Genomic DNA, 16087 nt, shown 5'->3' with positions numbered 1-16087 from the left:
TTAAAAGACTTTATTATGAATTAAAATAATTTTATTATGAATTTAAAAATACCCTTGGTCTCTATTTAAAAACAATTTTTCTAAAAAATTTAAGCCTAATTATTTTTTTTTTAAAATATAAGTTAGAGACATCACCCTAAACTAAAGGGTAGAGGTGTCAAACGGGTCGGGCCGGCCCGAGCACGACACAACACGGCATAATTAAAATAGGCACGGTACATCACGATTAAATGGGCCGGGGCGGACCTAAGTTTTTAGCCCATCGGGCACGGCACGTCACGAGCACGACACGGGCCAAGCACGGCACGGGCACGAAATAGGCCTGAATTAGGCACGACTATTTTTAACATTGTTTTTTCTATTTTTAGAGAACTTTTCAAAAAAAAGAATTCAATTTTCATGAAAAATAATGTTAATATTTAATTATAAATAAGAAAAAATATCATAAAATTCGTTTTATCACTCTAAAAAATAAAAATAAAAAAAGGTTAGAAGGTTGGCCCGTTTAAGGCACGGTACGAGCACGAATGACCCGCAGGCCATGGGCAGTGCCGAGCTTAAATCTTAACTATATAGGTCAGTCCGAGTACGGCACGAAAGCGCGATCAGCTCAACCCGTTTGATACCTCTACTTGAAGGGGTATTTGGCCGTAATTATCTCCCAACCACTAGGGGCACATCCGGAAATAAACATAAAACTTAAAGACTTACGCTACCAGCCCAGCACTCACATTTTCCACAAAAGGAAGTCAGTCTTCGCTGCACTTACCGAAAAAAAACAAGTCTCTGAGTCTGTCAACGATTAGAAAAAAACCAGAGAGTTCAGACTCGAAGAGAGTTCAGTCTAAAGAGTCTCAGTCTCATTGAGAGAGAGAGAGAGAATGGGGGATACGAAGACCGTACATTCACCATTGGTGACATACGCTTCCATGCTATCACTGCTCACACTTTGCCCTCCCTTTGTAATTCTACTGTAAGCTCTATACATCTTTTCTGTTTCGGGTGTTTTTTCAAAAGATTTGAATTTTATGTTTTTATATGTGAAAATAAGCTTTCCTGACAATTAATGATTATGGCCCTTATGGGGAATAATGGGTTTTCATTATTTCTTTGGTTTCGTGTAGAAATAGGATTGTTGAATCCAAATCTCATCTAGCTTTTTAGTTTTCTTGTTTGCTTCCATAGAAACTTTTAATTGATGGGGAAACTGGACTTGGAGCTGGAACTAACGCAGGGATAAGTTCAGTTTTGTTCATCTCTTCCAAGATTTGAAATTTATTTCTTCTATGCTAAAAATTTGATGATTTTTAGTGTTGAAAGAAAGAGATGCTATACTTGCTGATTTTAAATCTTAAGAAGTGTAATATTTTTACATTTTTGTACTATATAAAGTATTGAACTTATATTTGAATGTGAATCCATTGATAACTTATTGATTTTTATTTCTTCTTTTTGTTTGTTTGTTTGTTGTTTTACAATGCTCTGTTTGGTTGATTAGAAAATGCAGGCACGGAATCAGGCATTGAAACTTTAAGTGTTGGATTTTGAATGGTTGGGACCCAGTAAATAAGTTAACATATGGCGTAGTACAGCTAAGCTTAAAAAATTATTTTGCTCAATGTAGCAAAACGAATTTAATATGGGCAAAAGTTATGAAATTTGGTATCATAAGTTTCACTCAGATTTAGATCAGAGGAATCATAATCTGATACTTAATGCAGATGGTATACAATGGTACATGCCGATGGCTCTATTTTCCAAACTTGGGATTACTTGAAGCAGCATGGGCTGCAGGGGTTCATTGAAATATGGCCAAGACCTACTGCCACTGCCTGGAAAATTATCGCCTGCTATGGTGCTTTTGAGGCTGCACTTCAGCTGCTTTTACCTGGAAAAAGGGTTGAAGGCCCAATATCTCCATCAGGGAATCGACCTGTCTACAAGGTGCTGGATACTTGATTTGTTTATGTCAAAACTACTTTGCCAAAGTGATTATAAAAGATGGGTTTCTAAGTCTTTATGCAATACAAGCTCAGGTTATATGATTTGAATGTTATACAACCTTTGGCCTCCTACAAGGCACTAGGTTTTCAAAATTGTATAAATTAAAGCTCTTTTTGTCATTTTTTCTGCATCTGGACTTGTAGAATTTAAGTTTATTAAATTGATAATTATTTTCTTTATGAAAATTAAAATTGATAATTATTAACTGTTAGTTTTCTAATTCTCAATAATGGAACGAAACCTCTGCTACTTGTTCAATAGTATAGTTATATATGTCTTTTCTCCTTTTCCTTTTGTAATATAACTTGTGCATGTTGCAGGCAAATGGTATGGCAGCATACTTTGTAACATTGACTACCTACCTTGGCCTTTGGTGGTACATACTTTCCCCATGAATTCACAGCGTTTCCTTTTATAAGCTGCTCTGCAGCCTTGAATTCGCATTCTTAGAAGGGGTGTGATGGTCTTCTTTTAGTTGCTGCTGTGAGCAGAATTTTTAATCTTTTTCCTTTTATATTGATTTGGCGGGAGATACCGAGTTATTGACACGGTGGCCATTCTTGTTGTCTATATTAGTCTCAAGTTGCAATATTTCTGTTCGGATTGAGTTTTTTATTTTATTTTTTATGCTATGTTCCTTGTAGCATGATTTTCTAAGAAGCAACAATTTATTTTTTCTAAAAATTTATATTTTGTTGTCCTAACACCTAAGCACCAAACTGTTTTCTAGTGCATTTGATGCTTTCTTCTGGTTATATTTCAGGTTTGGGATATTCAACCCTACAATTGTTTATGATCATCTGGGAGAAATATATTCAGCCCTCATTTTTGGAAGCTTCATTTTTTGTATTTTCTTGTACATAAAAGTGAGGGTTCCTAATTATGCCAAAATATAGTTTATGTATGTGCAACTTAGGATTTTTTTTTGACACGAATGCTTCATCTATACAAGGGTCACTTGGCACCATCTTCCTCTGATTCTGGCTCTTCTGGGAATGCAATAATTGATTTCTACTGGGTAAGTGCCATTTCCAAGTCTCTTTTTCTTTTCTCATCTAATTGCTTAATTTTGTTATGCTATATACTTCTATTTCATATCTGCCTATAAATAGAATTATAAATGTATGAGATTATTTTTTTAAATATATATTATTTTTGCATATGGCCTTTTGTGAAATATCTATTATTCCCTTTCCATTTTTGTAGGGTATGGAACTGTATCCTCGAATCGGTAAAAACTTTGATATCAAAGTTTTCACAAACTGCAGATTTGGGATGATGTCTTGGGCAGTTCTTGCTGTGACCTATTGCATAAAGCAGGTATATCTTCTGTGATATTTCTTTTTGTCCATGTTGTTTAGGTCAGATTTCACTTTGGTCCCTATTTTCTAATTTCAATAAATTTACCATTAAATTGAATTAAACACTAGCCAGGGAGAGCACTTAGATGTCACCCAACTGCTTACTTGTATGCTCTAAATCCCAGGCAATTGTACAATTGTTTGCTAACCATACAAGTAACAGCTGATGCACCATGTCTATGATTTCAGCCACCTAAAGTTCATTAAGGTGCCTAATTATCCCTTTGATTTTGTCGACAATCTTCTCAATTCCATACATGGGCCTTCTAAGTGTCTTGGCCTGGTGGAAATTTGTAGCCACCATGGAGTAGACATAGGTCCAATCCCACATGAAAGCAAAATTAGTTCCCTATTCTCTTAGTATATGTTAAGATAATGTTTACGGACTTTTACAATTTTTTATAATATTGATATTTGTTTCTTGTTTTACCAGTATGAAATGAATGGGAGAGTAGCTGATTCAATGCTTGTAAATACTATATTGATGCTGGTGTATGTCACAAAGTTTTTTTGGTGGGAGGCTGGATACTGGAATACAATGGATATTGCACATGATCGAGGTTCACATATGCTCTACTTTTGACTTTTTCTCGCATTGTTTGGTTGGCACTTTGGATGTTGGCATGTCCAAGATTAACCATCAGATGTGATGGCAATTTTTACCTTAATGTTTGAAGGCTTACTTTTTTAACAAAATAAATATAGTGGTCTTTCGTGGCTGATGTCAGTTTCACGAGCTTGGTATTTACCAATTTTATTTTAGTGCCCTATGGATAAATATTATATTGCATCTTTAGCAACTCCAAGGAGTGCATGTTGACTACCTTTATATTCATTCTTACCCCTGTAGATATAAGAAAATGAATAGACATTCAATCTTTCTGGAGAACAGATTAAATGATGCTGAAGTTTTGTGTAAAATATTGTCTAGGGTCAATATCTGTCATCTTTGGAATTGTACATCCTTATTAGCATGGTCTCCTAATTAGGCTAATCATCATTGGACCTGTACATTTCTACTGGCATGATCTTCTACTTAGGCTAAGTGTTAGACACAAATGAGTAGAATTCAAGGGAATCCTGAACATGTAAACATTTCTAGAATACATATAAGAAGCTGCTCCATACTCGTTCCCACTATGTAATTTTGTTGTATTTAATATCCTTATTTTGACGAAGCAATATTTGCCCTGCTTATACAAGTTCCATCCATGTGTGCTTGCTGGTGCATCCATTCTTTCATGCTAACAAATGAATATCTCATTGGATACATTTAAAGACAATTAACCCGACAGTAATGGATCTCATTCAATCATAGATTCCTCATTCTTCACTTTGTTCTATTCATGCTTCATCTAACTATGTTCCATTGTATTTTTGTCTCTGGCAGCGGGATTTTATATTTGTTGGGGTTGCTTAGTCTGGGTTCCTTCTATTTATACTTCTCCTGGCATGTACCTGGTCAACCATCCTGTAAATCTCGGGACTCAGGTATAATAGAATCCTCATACATTATATTTGAGCAATGTTTCTGAAGGTGTGTTCTAAGTTTATCAACTTCTGATTTCTCTATTTTAAAAGGATGGCTTTCCTTTATATCTAGTTCATGCACATTTTCTATACATTTTGGGTTCCCCATGCATGATGGGTAGTTATTATGTATGCTCCTGGGTCTAAAAGTTGACTAGTCTCAATGAGCATGGGGGAAAAAGGATTAACCATAAGGCTTTGGTTACTGGTTAGGTTGTTTGGATGAATACTATGAAATGTTCTTGAGGTTTGACTTCAAAAAAATGCTTTGCATTTGGTTCCATTGCATTTTGCAAGAAAATTGGGATAAGATCTTTGTCTTCATATAGGATAAGGTATTTTTAGGACCAGAGAGGACTGCCTTCTGCTTGGAGTACCCAGTGGGACTCCAATGGATTAAAAAGTAACAAAGGAAAAAAAATAAAGCTCTGTAAAAAAAAAAAAGGAATAGGATAATAAAAACTTTAGGCTGTCAAAGTCAGGTTGCAGTTTTTGCAATTTGACAAAATTTTATTTTAGCCAAAAACTAAAAACAGGCTTACGTAGCAACAAAAAATCCATGTAAAGCCTGGATGTTTTCCACAGTGGATGAAATTTCTCAGTTGATTCATTTATTCTTCTCTTCTTCCTTATTTCTTCATGGTACCATTTGTCACATTTCTAACAATCTCCAACCTCATGTTCCAGTTGGCACTTTTCATTCTAGTGGCGGGCATTCTTTGCATATACATCAACTATGATTGTGACAGGCAAAGGCAAGAATTTCGCAGAACAAATGGCAAATGCTTGGTTTGGGGGAAAGCTCCATCAAAGGTGTTTGGTCTCATCAAACTTATCATGTGATTCTTGTTATATGTACAGTTTGAGATATGTTAGCTGACAAAAGAGACATGATTTTTCCATATCAGATAGTCGCTTCATACACTACCACATCTGGGGAAACAAAGTCAAGCCTTCTTTTAACCTCAGGATGGTGAGTATTTTAATTCTATTGTAAATGTAAAATTGTGCATATCCATATAACTGAGTAATTGTGTCACTGCTTTTTAAACCACATGGGGAGTTGAGCCATGCTTTTGTTGGTCTGTGCACATGGCATATTCTAATTCATGCGCATGCTAGAATTTAGAAGATAAGCTGGCGCTTTTTGCTAAATTTATTGCTGATGTTTTTTGCTGTTTCTGCAGGTGGGGTTTATCTCGTCATTTCCATTATGTGCCAGAAATATTAGCTGCCTTTTTCTGGACTGTTCCAGCTCTTTTCAATCATGTAACCATTTATGTTTAGTGTTTTTTTTTTTTCTTCTTGGGGGGTGGGGGGATATTTAGATGTTGTGGAGAACATCTTGCTGAAACTTTTTCTTCTTGTTGTTCTCCTGCAGTTTCTTCCTTACTTCTATGTGGTGTTTCTTACAATCCTTCTTTTTGACCGAGCCAAAAGGGATGATGACCGATGCAAATCCAAGTAAGCAGATACAGATTCCACTTGTTACATATAATATATTTCTCTCAAGGCCAACATGCAATGATTGGGTCAAATCCAAATGGACCCAGCAGCATTCTTCTCGCTTCTTGTTTATCCTGTAAAGGTTTTAAGTTGAAGCAGTTGAGTCCTGAACTTCTGGACCATCGACCCTTATTACTGATGCCAGTTGATTGAATCAAATCAAACTTGGTCCCATGACACTTGGAACACATTTTTTGACTTTTTTCTGAATCTACCTTTAGCTGGAAAATTTACAAAGACCTATCATTCATAGAAAAATAAAGTGAAAAAGCCATAGAAAAATGAAATGGTTTTAAGCATCTTATGTAATGTTGAATGAAATATTGACAAGGTCCTGCTGCTTGCAGGTACGGGAAATATTGGAAATTATATTGTCAGAAGGTCCCCAACAGGATCGTTCCTGGAATTTACTGAAGAATCCTGTATGCATCAAATGGTGCCTCACTTTGAACTTGCTCTTGTTATTCATAGCTAATTTGGTAATTGAGAATGCTATGTATATCATTCCCCTTTAACTTATTGGCTCTTGCTAAGCCTTTCTTGAGGATGTAAGTTTTAATATGTTGTGATATTAGTCTTGTTGACTGGGCAAAGAAACATCAGTTTTGATGTGCATTTGTAGGTTTTTTAGTTGATTTCTCCAATTTTCCCATTATCCACCAAAGATTTTTGGGCTTTTCCCATGAGCTTCCATTAAGTTCTAGGGGTAATTACAACTATATATAGGCTTTTGCATAGAAGAGAAAGAACACTAGGGCCTCTTTTGATGTATATGACTGGATTGAATAAGATAAATGACTAAATTCATGTGTATTAAAGAAAAAAGATGGACGAATATAAAAGAAAACTTGTTTCTTCCGATTCCCCCCAAAATGGTGCATTTAGTGGGAATAAGTTTCCTCCCATAGTTCATCCATTTTTTTTTTCCATCTTTTTCTTTTAAGTTAAAAGACACTTTTCATCTTCTTTTTTAACACACGTGAATCTAATCAATTTTATCTTATGTATCAAACAAGGTCTAGAAGTTTAATATATCCGATTTAAATTGTATATACGGAAGGTTACCCGAAACCCCTACTAAAGGCAACACTAGGTAGAGGAGTAAGTTTTGTATGCGCCGGTTATATTTGATCTTGCTTTCATGAGGCTTCTGGCCAAGTTTTTGAATCTCTTGTGTTGGTATTACCATTTTTGTCTCGTGCCCCTACTTTCCAACAATTATACTACCTTCAGTAGAAGTTTCTAACTTATACCTAGTATCTAAACTTTGGACCTAAATTGAATCTGAAACCCATTTACCCTCACCACTTAGACTAACTTTAAATGATTTGTAGAACATTTTACTTTCACGTCTATAGTAAGAGTTCGAATTTTTCCTTCCTCCCCACAATTAAAGAAAATGATTATATGTTTATATTAAACTTATTATCATCTGATTCATCCCCAGTCCGAGCATCCCACCCACCCACCTTTTACAAGAAAAAAGATTAATGACAACTTTAACCTTAGATGAAATTACTTAAATCTCACCGAAAAAAAAATTACTTAAAGAACATGTTGATTTTTTTTTTCATGTTTTTTTAAGAACATGAAAGACGCCAAAGCCATTGAAGGCAGCCATAAGCTCTAGAAAGAGGCACTAGCCATGGAATCTACTCAACTTATTATGTGTATAATTATTAAGGTTTTTTATTAAATAACGAATGTTTATAAAATTCAAACTCAATACCTATTCCGATAAAGAGAGAGTGGGTGTTATCCACTAGACTAAATGGTGCAAATGATTAAGGTTTATATTTTAAGTTTTAATAATTGTACATGTACCGAGACCGAGACCCTTAACATTTTTCATTATAATTTGAGTGGATTCGTAACACTATATTGGTAGCACCTACATGTCATTATTTCCCCGTTGCACACGCAATGACGCCTCCAGATGGTGGGCTTGGTTGGACTATGGTCCAACCCAGTGAAAAAAACTTCTTAGCCCACAAGCAAATAGCCCAGGCCCGCGGAAAAGGCCAGGGGTCCATCTCTCCTCTTGTGTCTTCTTCATCTCCTTCGTTCGCCTCCTGCTTTTTCTTCTAACCCACTCATGCCCTCTTCTTCTTCTACTTCGTTGGGCAGTTCCCAGCTCTCTCCCACCTCCATTTTGTTGTTGTTGTTGTTGTTCTTCTTCTTCTTCTTCTTCTTCTGTTTTGGCAGATGAATTTGGACGCTCACTCAGTCCCTCAGTCACTCACTCACTCACTCCCTCCCACAGTCCTATTTCTGCAGTTGCCACCCCCCAATCTTGGAAGCTTGTTTTTCTGATTTGCTCCCAATCCCCAAAAGCCCAGAAGGTATTTCTTCTTTAGCTGAAGCATCGTTTTCTACAAGCTGCAGTAATCCAGATATCTTTGGGGCTCTCAGTGCTAGGCAGATGAAAGTAAGTACGTTTACATTCTAAATTCATCAGTGCTACAACCTTATCAGCCCTAGCCCACAATAAATTACTCATGATATTAATGTTGGTTGGTGTGCTAATTTATATTTGTTTAAAACTTAAGAGAATATTGTTCTTTTTTAATTTCATAGCATTGAGGATTTATTTCTATGTTGTAATTGCTATATTTCTTTAGTTTAATTTATTGTGCTTGATTTTCATTTATTTATATAGTACCCACATAACTTTCATTACATTGTTGTTAATAGCTTCTCATTGTCATTTATTTGTGAATATATGGGACCAAAAAGTAATTCCACCCTCTCCCTCTCTCTCCTAATTTTCTTATGTAGTGTTTGGTTTGCTGGAAGAATTGAATTTTCATGGAAGTGGTATGGAGATTTAGGTATTGTTTTCTACATGAAAGGCCAAACCAAATTATTAGAGCGCTGCGCATGTTGCCAATCCGCTACTTTTCATCACCAGTGGTATGTTCACCTGACAACACCCAAAAAAAATTCCGGGAAAATCTCGACCCAGAAAGAAGTAAGCTCACTCTCACTCATCAGATTGTGCATTCCACTTTATTGAATTGCCCTTCTGATTTGATTGCATTGAGATTCTTCCTGTGGTGTGCTCAACAACCCAATTTTTTTCACAATACGGTTGCATTTGATCACATGGTTGGTGTGATCAGGGCCATGATGGAGCGCTACAAAACGGTTAAATCCGTTGTTAAGGAGTTAGAGAGTGTTGGGTGTGTCATAAAATCTCAAACATTTTTGCTCTTGTTGAGGATTTATTGGCGCGGCAGAATGCATGTGATGGTCTTTGAGGCTATTGAGCAAATGGGTGTTTATGATTTTACACCCAACACTTTTGCTTGCAATGTAATCATTGATGTATCTTTCAAAATTGGGGATGTTGATTCAGCTATTAAGTTCTTGAAAGAAACCCAAATGCCAAATTTTTTGACTTTTAATATTGCACTGTGCAATTTATGCAATTTGAATGAATCTTTTCATATTAGAGATGTGTTGAGAATGATGTTAGGGTGGGGATATCACCCAAAAGTTGAGACATTTGAGATGATTTTGAACTGTTTCTGCAAAATGGGTAATATAGTGAAGGCACATCAAGTGTTGGGTCTAATGATTACTTTGGGGATATCTGTGTCTGTAAAGGTTTGGAGTATGTTGATTGATGGGTTTTGTCGAATGCAGAGACTTGATGTTGCACATAAATTATTTGAGAAGATGGTTAAGACTGGTTCTTCTCCTAGTGTTGTAACGTACACAATATTAATTAGAGGATTTTTGAGATCTCACATGGTTAGCGATGCGTTCAAAATTTTAAATATGATGGAATCTAAAGGATATGCCTGGGACTTGGTTCTTTGTAATGTATTAATAGATTCCCTCTCTAAGGTTGGGAGGTATGATGATGCATTTGAAGTTTTTTTTGGCATGCAATCACGAAAATTGGCTCCTGATTCATATACCTTCTGTTCACTGTTATCTGCCATATGTTTGTCTAGGAGGTTTTCTCTGTTACCCAATTTAGTTCGTGGACTTGACATAGAGGCTGACTTATTGGTATGTAACTCATTTCTCAATTGTTTCATTAAGTCTGGGAATCCATCTCTTGCTGAGAAGTTTTATAATGATATGCTGGATGGAGGTTTTACACCAGATGAGTATACTTTTGTTGGATTATTAAGTGGACTATGTAAAGCAAGAAGAGTTGATCAAGCAGTTGATGTGTACCATGGGATTGTCATGAAATACCCTGGTCAGGATGCTCACATTCATACTGTTGTTATAGACGGGCTTATAAAGGTTGGTAAATTTCATAGGGCCATTAGAGTATTTAGGAAAGCAGTTGCAGAGAGATACACACTTGATGTTGTAGCATATACAGTTACCATTCATGGACTTTTTATGGGTGGTAGAACTAGAGAGGCTTTTTCACTTTATTGCCAGATGAAGGAGGTTGGTTTAGCTCCTAATGCATATACATACAATGTAATGGTCTCAGGTTTTTGTAAAGAAAGAGATCGTAACATGATTAAACTGATGCTTCAAGAGATGAGTGAAGCAAAAATAGAACTGAGCTGCAATACATTCTTGAGATTATCAAAATTCCTTTGCAGACCATATCATTCTAATTCAGTTACTGATTTATTGATTGAGATGAGAGATTTGGATTTGATATCTGCCAAGGTAATGCATGAATTACTTCCCGATGAAGTTGTCGAAAGCGTGAAAGGAGATGATGGTCGCAACGCATTTTTGGATGTTTATTCAGAAACTGATCTATCTGTAGAGACATCTGGCTCTGAAGACCTATTTGATGTGGCTACTTCAATGGGTTGAGATCCATATGATTAAAATATGCCTCTCAAATGGCTTTTCTTGGAAATTCATGATCTTAATTGATATTTAGTCAAGCATTTTAAAGGTAATTTTTCCAAGTTCAATTTCTTTTCTGTCTAATTGGTTGTCTTTGAATTGCCTTTTGGCCTTTGGGATTAATTTTTAAACGTAATCATTCCATTTGGATTTGTTTGGATTTTCAGGTCGTTTGTAGTGTGATAATATGACAGGCAAAGGCAAGAATTTTGCAAAAGAAATGAAAAATGCTTGGTTTGGGGAAAAGCTCCATCAGAGGTGGTTGGTCTCATGAAACTTATTATGCTATCCTTGTTATATTTACAGTTTGATACAGCTTGATATATATTGGCTGACAAACGAAATGTGATTTGTCCATATTTCTCACAGATAGTCGCTTCATACACTACCACATCTGGGGAAACAAAGACAGGCCTTCTTTACCTCGGGATGGTGAGCATTTTAATTCTCTTGTGAATATGAAATTGTGCGTATGCATATAACTGAGTAATTGTCTCACTGCTTTTTGTCGTGCATGGGAAGTGAATTGAGCCATTCTTTTGTTGGTCTGCTTTATTGATTTTGTGCACTTCAGAACTAGTTGTATGAGGCCAAGAGTGCGCCATGGAAGTTGGCATCTTTGTATATAATTTACCAGGCTAATCATGGGAAGGCTAAACTGAAAAGGTGATCTCTTCTCTGCACATCACATATTATAATGTCTTGTATATGCTAGAATTTAAAAGGCTGGCACTTTAGCTAAAGCCATTGCTGAGCCTGCAGGTGGGGTTCATCTCGAGAAGCTCTAGGGAAGAGTACAACTATGTTTAGACTAAAGCAATTGGCATAGAAGGGAACGAATGCGAGATGTTCAACCTCCTTCAATTTAGATGGTGCACAGAGGAAAGGATAGCCAAAACCTAAGTACCAAAATCTACACGATGAAGAGAAGGCCTACCGGTGTTCCAATTAATCCCGGATGATATGGAATTTGCCACTCACCATGCTTCCTGTCAAGTCTCGAAATCTGTGATGCAGTTCGAGTATCTGTGTAAACTTGGTTGTGGCATAACATTATATGCTTATTCCCACACAGGGTGGAACATAGAAGGAACTAAGAGGGCCATGGCCTCTGCAATTTTTTTTTTTTTTTTCAGAAAAAAAATCAATATAAGTTGTAGAATACCAATGTGTTGAGCACGGGTGTCACTTGGAAATACATTTTTTATTTTCTTCTATTATATTCTTCATTTCTTCTTATAAATATTACAGTTAAATATTTAGATACTTCATCTTTATGATTATGGGTAATACGAGTTTATATTTTTTATGTACTTAATTGATTAATATTGCTTTTGTTGATATTGTTAATTGTGAGTTTATTTGAATCCAATTATTTTGTATCTAATTCTTGACCCAACTTCTTTTAGATAATTTATTACATTTACAGTTGCAAAAAAACCATTGGTGATTTGTTCTTGTAATTTCTTTTGTTTTAAGAACCAAACATCTTCAAATCCCAAACTTTTAGTTAAAACCAGTATTAACCTAATTACCTAAATACTAATGTAATACAATCAGTTCATGCTCAATTAAAGATTAGTTACAAAAAATAATCAAGTATGCAATTAAATCAGTATTAAAGAACTAGGTACTATACAAGAAGTCAAAGACAATTGGTTATGATGGTTAGTGCAACAATGTGTAAAACTTAATATACAAACAAAAAAATTTACATGCAAATGAACAAAACTTGCCTTCAACCCCTATTGGAGGAGCTCCTCCAATTCACTCTTACAAAAGCATGTCATTTTAATATTTTTATTTTAAATAAATAAAAAATAAATTCATACATTGAATTAAAAAATCAGAATAACATGTTGTGAGAGGGGGTTTGATACAAATATTCAATTCCAATTTTATCATTAAGAAATCAAACAAAATAACATCTGGCTAGCTATGGCAATTTTTGTTTTCACCAAAAAAAAAATTTATTTTATTTTATTTTATTTTTATTTTTATCAGTAATCCGAGGACAAAATTGGAAAGTTATGATTTTTAAGGGTGTTGGGTGCAAAACTCGAGAAATCAGTCTTCCGGGTCGAACCCAAAATGAATCCGAATCATTCCGTAGGGCGTTTCGATGATTGAATCGTAAAACTTGAAAGGTGTATTTTTTGGTTAAATTTCGAAGCGAGACAGCATCTGTTTTGCTTTGAGGTACGATCCTAGGGTTCCCTACTTTATGCTTTCTAAATATTCAGCTGAGAATTTGTGGCAATTTTTCTTAATTTACTGCGGTTTTTCTGCTAATAATTTGCTAGTTGAGGAGATGATGATGATTTATTTTTGGGTTGTTCTTATGTATTTCTTGGATTTGGATTAACAAATTGGGTTTGTTTATTTATTTAGTTTCATTTTTTTTTCATTTGATCGGCCTTGTGGGTAAAATTGGTTATTGCTGCCAACCCAATTACCTGGAAATAGGGTTCTTTGAGTTCAATTGAGCATTTGAACTTGATTGTATAATGTGAGTTGGTTAATGAGGGCTCAGCTGCAAAGTGTTTTGGAGGTTTTGAGATGGGACATCATTAGCTAGCTGTATAGTCTTCTATTGCTTCACCAATTTACCCTTTTTGTTATAGGTAGAGTTTGGTTCCCGGGACGGTGTATAGTTGTCCTGTGCTTATTTGCATTTCGGACGCTCATTCTTTTTCCGCTTATGATTGCTCTCTGCCATGTATTGTACGCATGCTCTTTGTCCAATGATTTTTTCAAGTCTGTGATTCGTCATATAACTTTTTGTTTTTTAATCTTTTTGACAGGAAACATGTCAGGATACGAGAATGTCGTTGGTGGGAAGCTGAAGCTTAAGGGAAAGGCTCTAGATGTGAAGGCTGCTGGGATCAAGAAGAAAAAGAAAAATAAAAAACATCAAGATCAGCTATCTATTGTCACAGAAAATGAGCTCTCAGCTGGTAAGTTATCCTTTTGATATCAAAGTTGAAATTAGTTTTTCTTTTTTTTAGTTTAAATAAGCTGTCTTTTCTCCTCTATTTATTGTCATACAAATTGAGAAAGGTTTGGCCAGGCACGTATTCGTAAAAACACAAACATAAGTTCAGAAAGGTTTCCAGTCATCCGATTTAGTTTACTATATGTTTTGTAAACTCTCTGTGTGTGAGTGTGTGAGAGAGAGAGAGAGAGAGAGAGAGAGAGAGAGAGAGAGAGAGAGAGGGAGAGGGAGATTATGCCTTAGTCTAATGATACCTAAGAAGTGTAGAGCAGTAGAGCCACCTTTTCTATTTTTTTTTAATTGTGAATTGTGAAATATGCTTAGTGCGCATAAGAATTATGGTTAGGTTGGAACCGTTGGATCAACTAATATTCTGGCATTGGTTGGCAACTCAGAATTGTTCAATCTAGCACTCTACTTCTCATTGTTGCAGGATGTGGACTTATTAGAATAAACAAGATGTATAAGATTTGCTATAATTCTTGTTATCCTGCAAGTGATGTTGTTGGCCTTTCTCTCTTCCTTGTACACATACTCTTTGCATTGATGTTTTCTGTCAATTGATGTTGACAAAAAGGAAAGGGGGACTGGGAACGCTGACCATACTGATCTATCTATGGCTCTGTGATCACCAGTACCCTCCATCACTACTGCAATACTTACTGCAAAAAATTTTGGTTCCTTTTCATCATGCCATTTTAATGTCCGATAATATTCCTTTTGTCAGTTTTATCATTCAATATGGTATTGGTGTAGGTGGAAGTACAGAAGGATCAACCAATCCTGATGAGGAAGATATAAATGATGCCAACAAATCAGGCGAGGATGGGAAGGGTGCTCATTATGATGATCATCTCACACCCGCAGAGAGACGATATATAGAGCAGAGAGAGAGAATTGATACGCACAGGTTGGCCAAGACAGCTAATAAATCCCATCGTGACAGGATTCAAGATTTCAACCAGTATCTGGCAAACATGAGCGAGCATTATGACATTCCTAAAGTTGGCCCAGGTTGATTCAGTGAAGTCTATGAATATGAAAGCCAAAGGATCAACTGTCTCATTTGTCATTTTAAAGTCAGTGCAATATGTATGGTATTTTTCATTTGAACATCAACTTAGGTTTTATATTGTATTTGGTAGTTTTTGCTTGACTATGAGTAGATTGCTAATGACATTTTATTTTCACCTTGATTTTGTGGAACTCAATTACTCTCTTTTTAGCCCTTCAGATTGCATGTGCTTCTAAAACCTTCATATAGCCATCTCAATGTTAGTGCTTGGCTGAAAGTAATAAACTGCTTTCCTGGTAGTCTCTTCCTGTCAGTGGGGAGGGCTCAAGAATCAAGATCTACTAGCAGTTACCATGGATGAAAACAAACAGTTGGTTGATTTTCTTTTTTGGTTTAGATGCACAAATGAAGTGGAAATCGATCACTGGCCAAGTTGAGCCTTCAATGCAGAGAAATCAAAATGTTGGAGACCTAAGGATTTGAATCAGGGCATGGTAGTGAGGGTCCACAGCTTTAATTTTGGACGTTGGGGCATCAGTGAGTGAAGTCAAATCTCCATCACTTAATTGACCCTTAAAAGCAGCTGGCTAGGGATTGAGACCATAGAAAAAGCAGTGCCATAATACTTAGATAAATTCATCAATGGAGATGAAAGAATTTAGAAAGCTTTTTTTTTTGCGCCAATAATTGGGAAAGCTTGATCATGCAGCCATGTCTAGTTTAGTCACCTAAATATGACTTAGATGATCTTAAATACTTGTCAAGGCCAATTTCGGTCTCAAATGTTTACTTTGCTTGGTATGTCAAGCAGACCAACGCTTGTCCCACCAAGGAGGGTAT

At 35.8% G+C, this 16087-nt stretch overlaps 3 protein-coding genes across 6 annotated transcripts; all 3 read left to right on the top strand.

Moving 5' to 3' along the window:
- The first annotated feature begins 746 nt into the window (after positions 1 to 746).
- Positions 747 to 7016, top strand: DWF5 (Ergosterol biosynthesis ERG4/ERG24 family). The gene is made up of 13 exons (XM_086240063.1): positions 747 to 973; positions 1722 to 1944; positions 2325 to 2380; positions 2768 to 2870; positions 2957 to 3022; positions 3211 to 3324; positions 3799 to 3925; positions 4756 to 4856; positions 5583 to 5708; positions 5804 to 5868; positions 6083 to 6164; positions 6277 to 6359; positions 6749 to 7016. Exons 1-13 carry the CDS (start codon positions 882 to 884, stop codon positions 6813 to 6815), a joined length of 1305 nt encoding a protein of 434 aa, XP_086096189.1. The 5' UTR covers positions 747 to 881; the 3' UTR covers positions 6816 to 7016.
- Positions 7017 to 8536: 1520 nt separating this feature from the next.
- LOC147287680 (Pentatricopeptide repeat (PPR) superfamily protein) lies at positions 8537 to 12501 on the top strand. 4 transcript variants are annotated; one of them, XM_086241573.1, is made up of 6 exons: positions 8537 to 8829; positions 9180 to 11286; positions 11405 to 11495; positions 11607 to 11669; positions 11812 to 11903; positions 12000 to 12501. In XM_086241573.1, the coding sequence occupies exon 2, from the start codon at positions 9210 to 9212 to the stop codon at positions 11199 to 11201; it is 1992 nt and encodes a 663-aa protein (XP_086097699.1). In that variant the 5' UTR covers positions 8537 to 8829; positions 9180 to 9209; the 3' UTR covers positions 11202 to 11286; positions 11405 to 11495; positions 11607 to 11669; positions 11812 to 11903; positions 12000 to 12501. The 4 variants fall into 4 exon arrangements, with proteins under 4 accessions (XP_086097699.1, XP_086097696.1, XP_086097697.1 ...); XM_086241570.1 differs by lacking the exon at positions 8537 to 8829 and having other exon boundaries at positions 9174 to 11286; positions 11760 to 11903; XM_086241571.1 differs by lacking the exon at positions 8537 to 8829 and having other exon boundaries at positions 9174 to 11286; positions 11405 to 11498.
- A 777-nt stretch (positions 12502 to 13278) lies between these two features.
- LOC147287679 (7-dehydrocholesterol reductase-like protein) lies at positions 13279 to 15428 on the top strand. Its single transcript, XM_086240065.1, has 3 exons — positions 13279 to 13436; positions 14042 to 14194; positions 14989 to 15428. Exons 2-3 carry the CDS (start codon positions 14047 to 14049, stop codon positions 15249 to 15251), a joined length of 411 nt encoding a protein of 136 aa, XP_086096191.1. The 5' UTR covers positions 13279 to 13436; positions 14042 to 14046; the 3' UTR covers positions 15252 to 15428.
- The last annotated feature ends 659 nt before the right edge of the window (positions 15429 to 16087 follow it).

Source organism: Dryas octopetala, chromosome 4, assembly GCF_963921425.1.
Source record: "Dryas octopetala chromosome 4, drDryOcto1.1, whole genome shotgun sequence".
Lineage (NCBI taxonomy): Eukaryota > Viridiplantae > Streptophyta > Magnoliopsida > Rosales > Rosaceae > Dryas > Dryas octopetala.
The sequence above is the reverse complement of the archived record's forward strand: the minus strand, read 5'-3'. Positions and strand labels throughout refer to the sequence as shown.

Bases quoted from the DNA above. Each gene is read 5' to 3' on its own strand.
- DWF5 (XM_086240063.1), top strand. From the start codon at position 882: ATGGGGGATACGAAGACCGTACATTCACCATTGGTGACATACGCTTCC. The intron at 2,871-2,956 runs GTGAGGGTTCCT...CATCTATACAAG, and splicing joins GTATTTTCTTGTACATAAAA to GGTCACTTGGCACCATCTTC. The intron at 3,926-4,755 runs GTTCACATATGC...TGTCTCTGGCAG, and splicing joins GGATATTGCACATGATCGAG to CGGGATTTTATATTTGTTGG.
- LOC147287680 (XM_086241573.1), top strand. From the start codon at position 9,210: ATGGAAGTGGTATGGAGATTTAGGTATTGTTTTCTACATGAAAGGCCA.
- LOC147287679 (XM_086240065.1), top strand. From the start codon at position 14,047: ATGTCAGGATACGAGAATGTCGTTGGTGGGAAGCTGAAGCTTAAGGGA. The intron at 14,195-14,988 runs GTAAGTTATCCT...GTATTGGTGTAG, and splicing joins AGAAAATGAGCTCTCAGCTG to GTGGAAGTACAGAAGGATCA.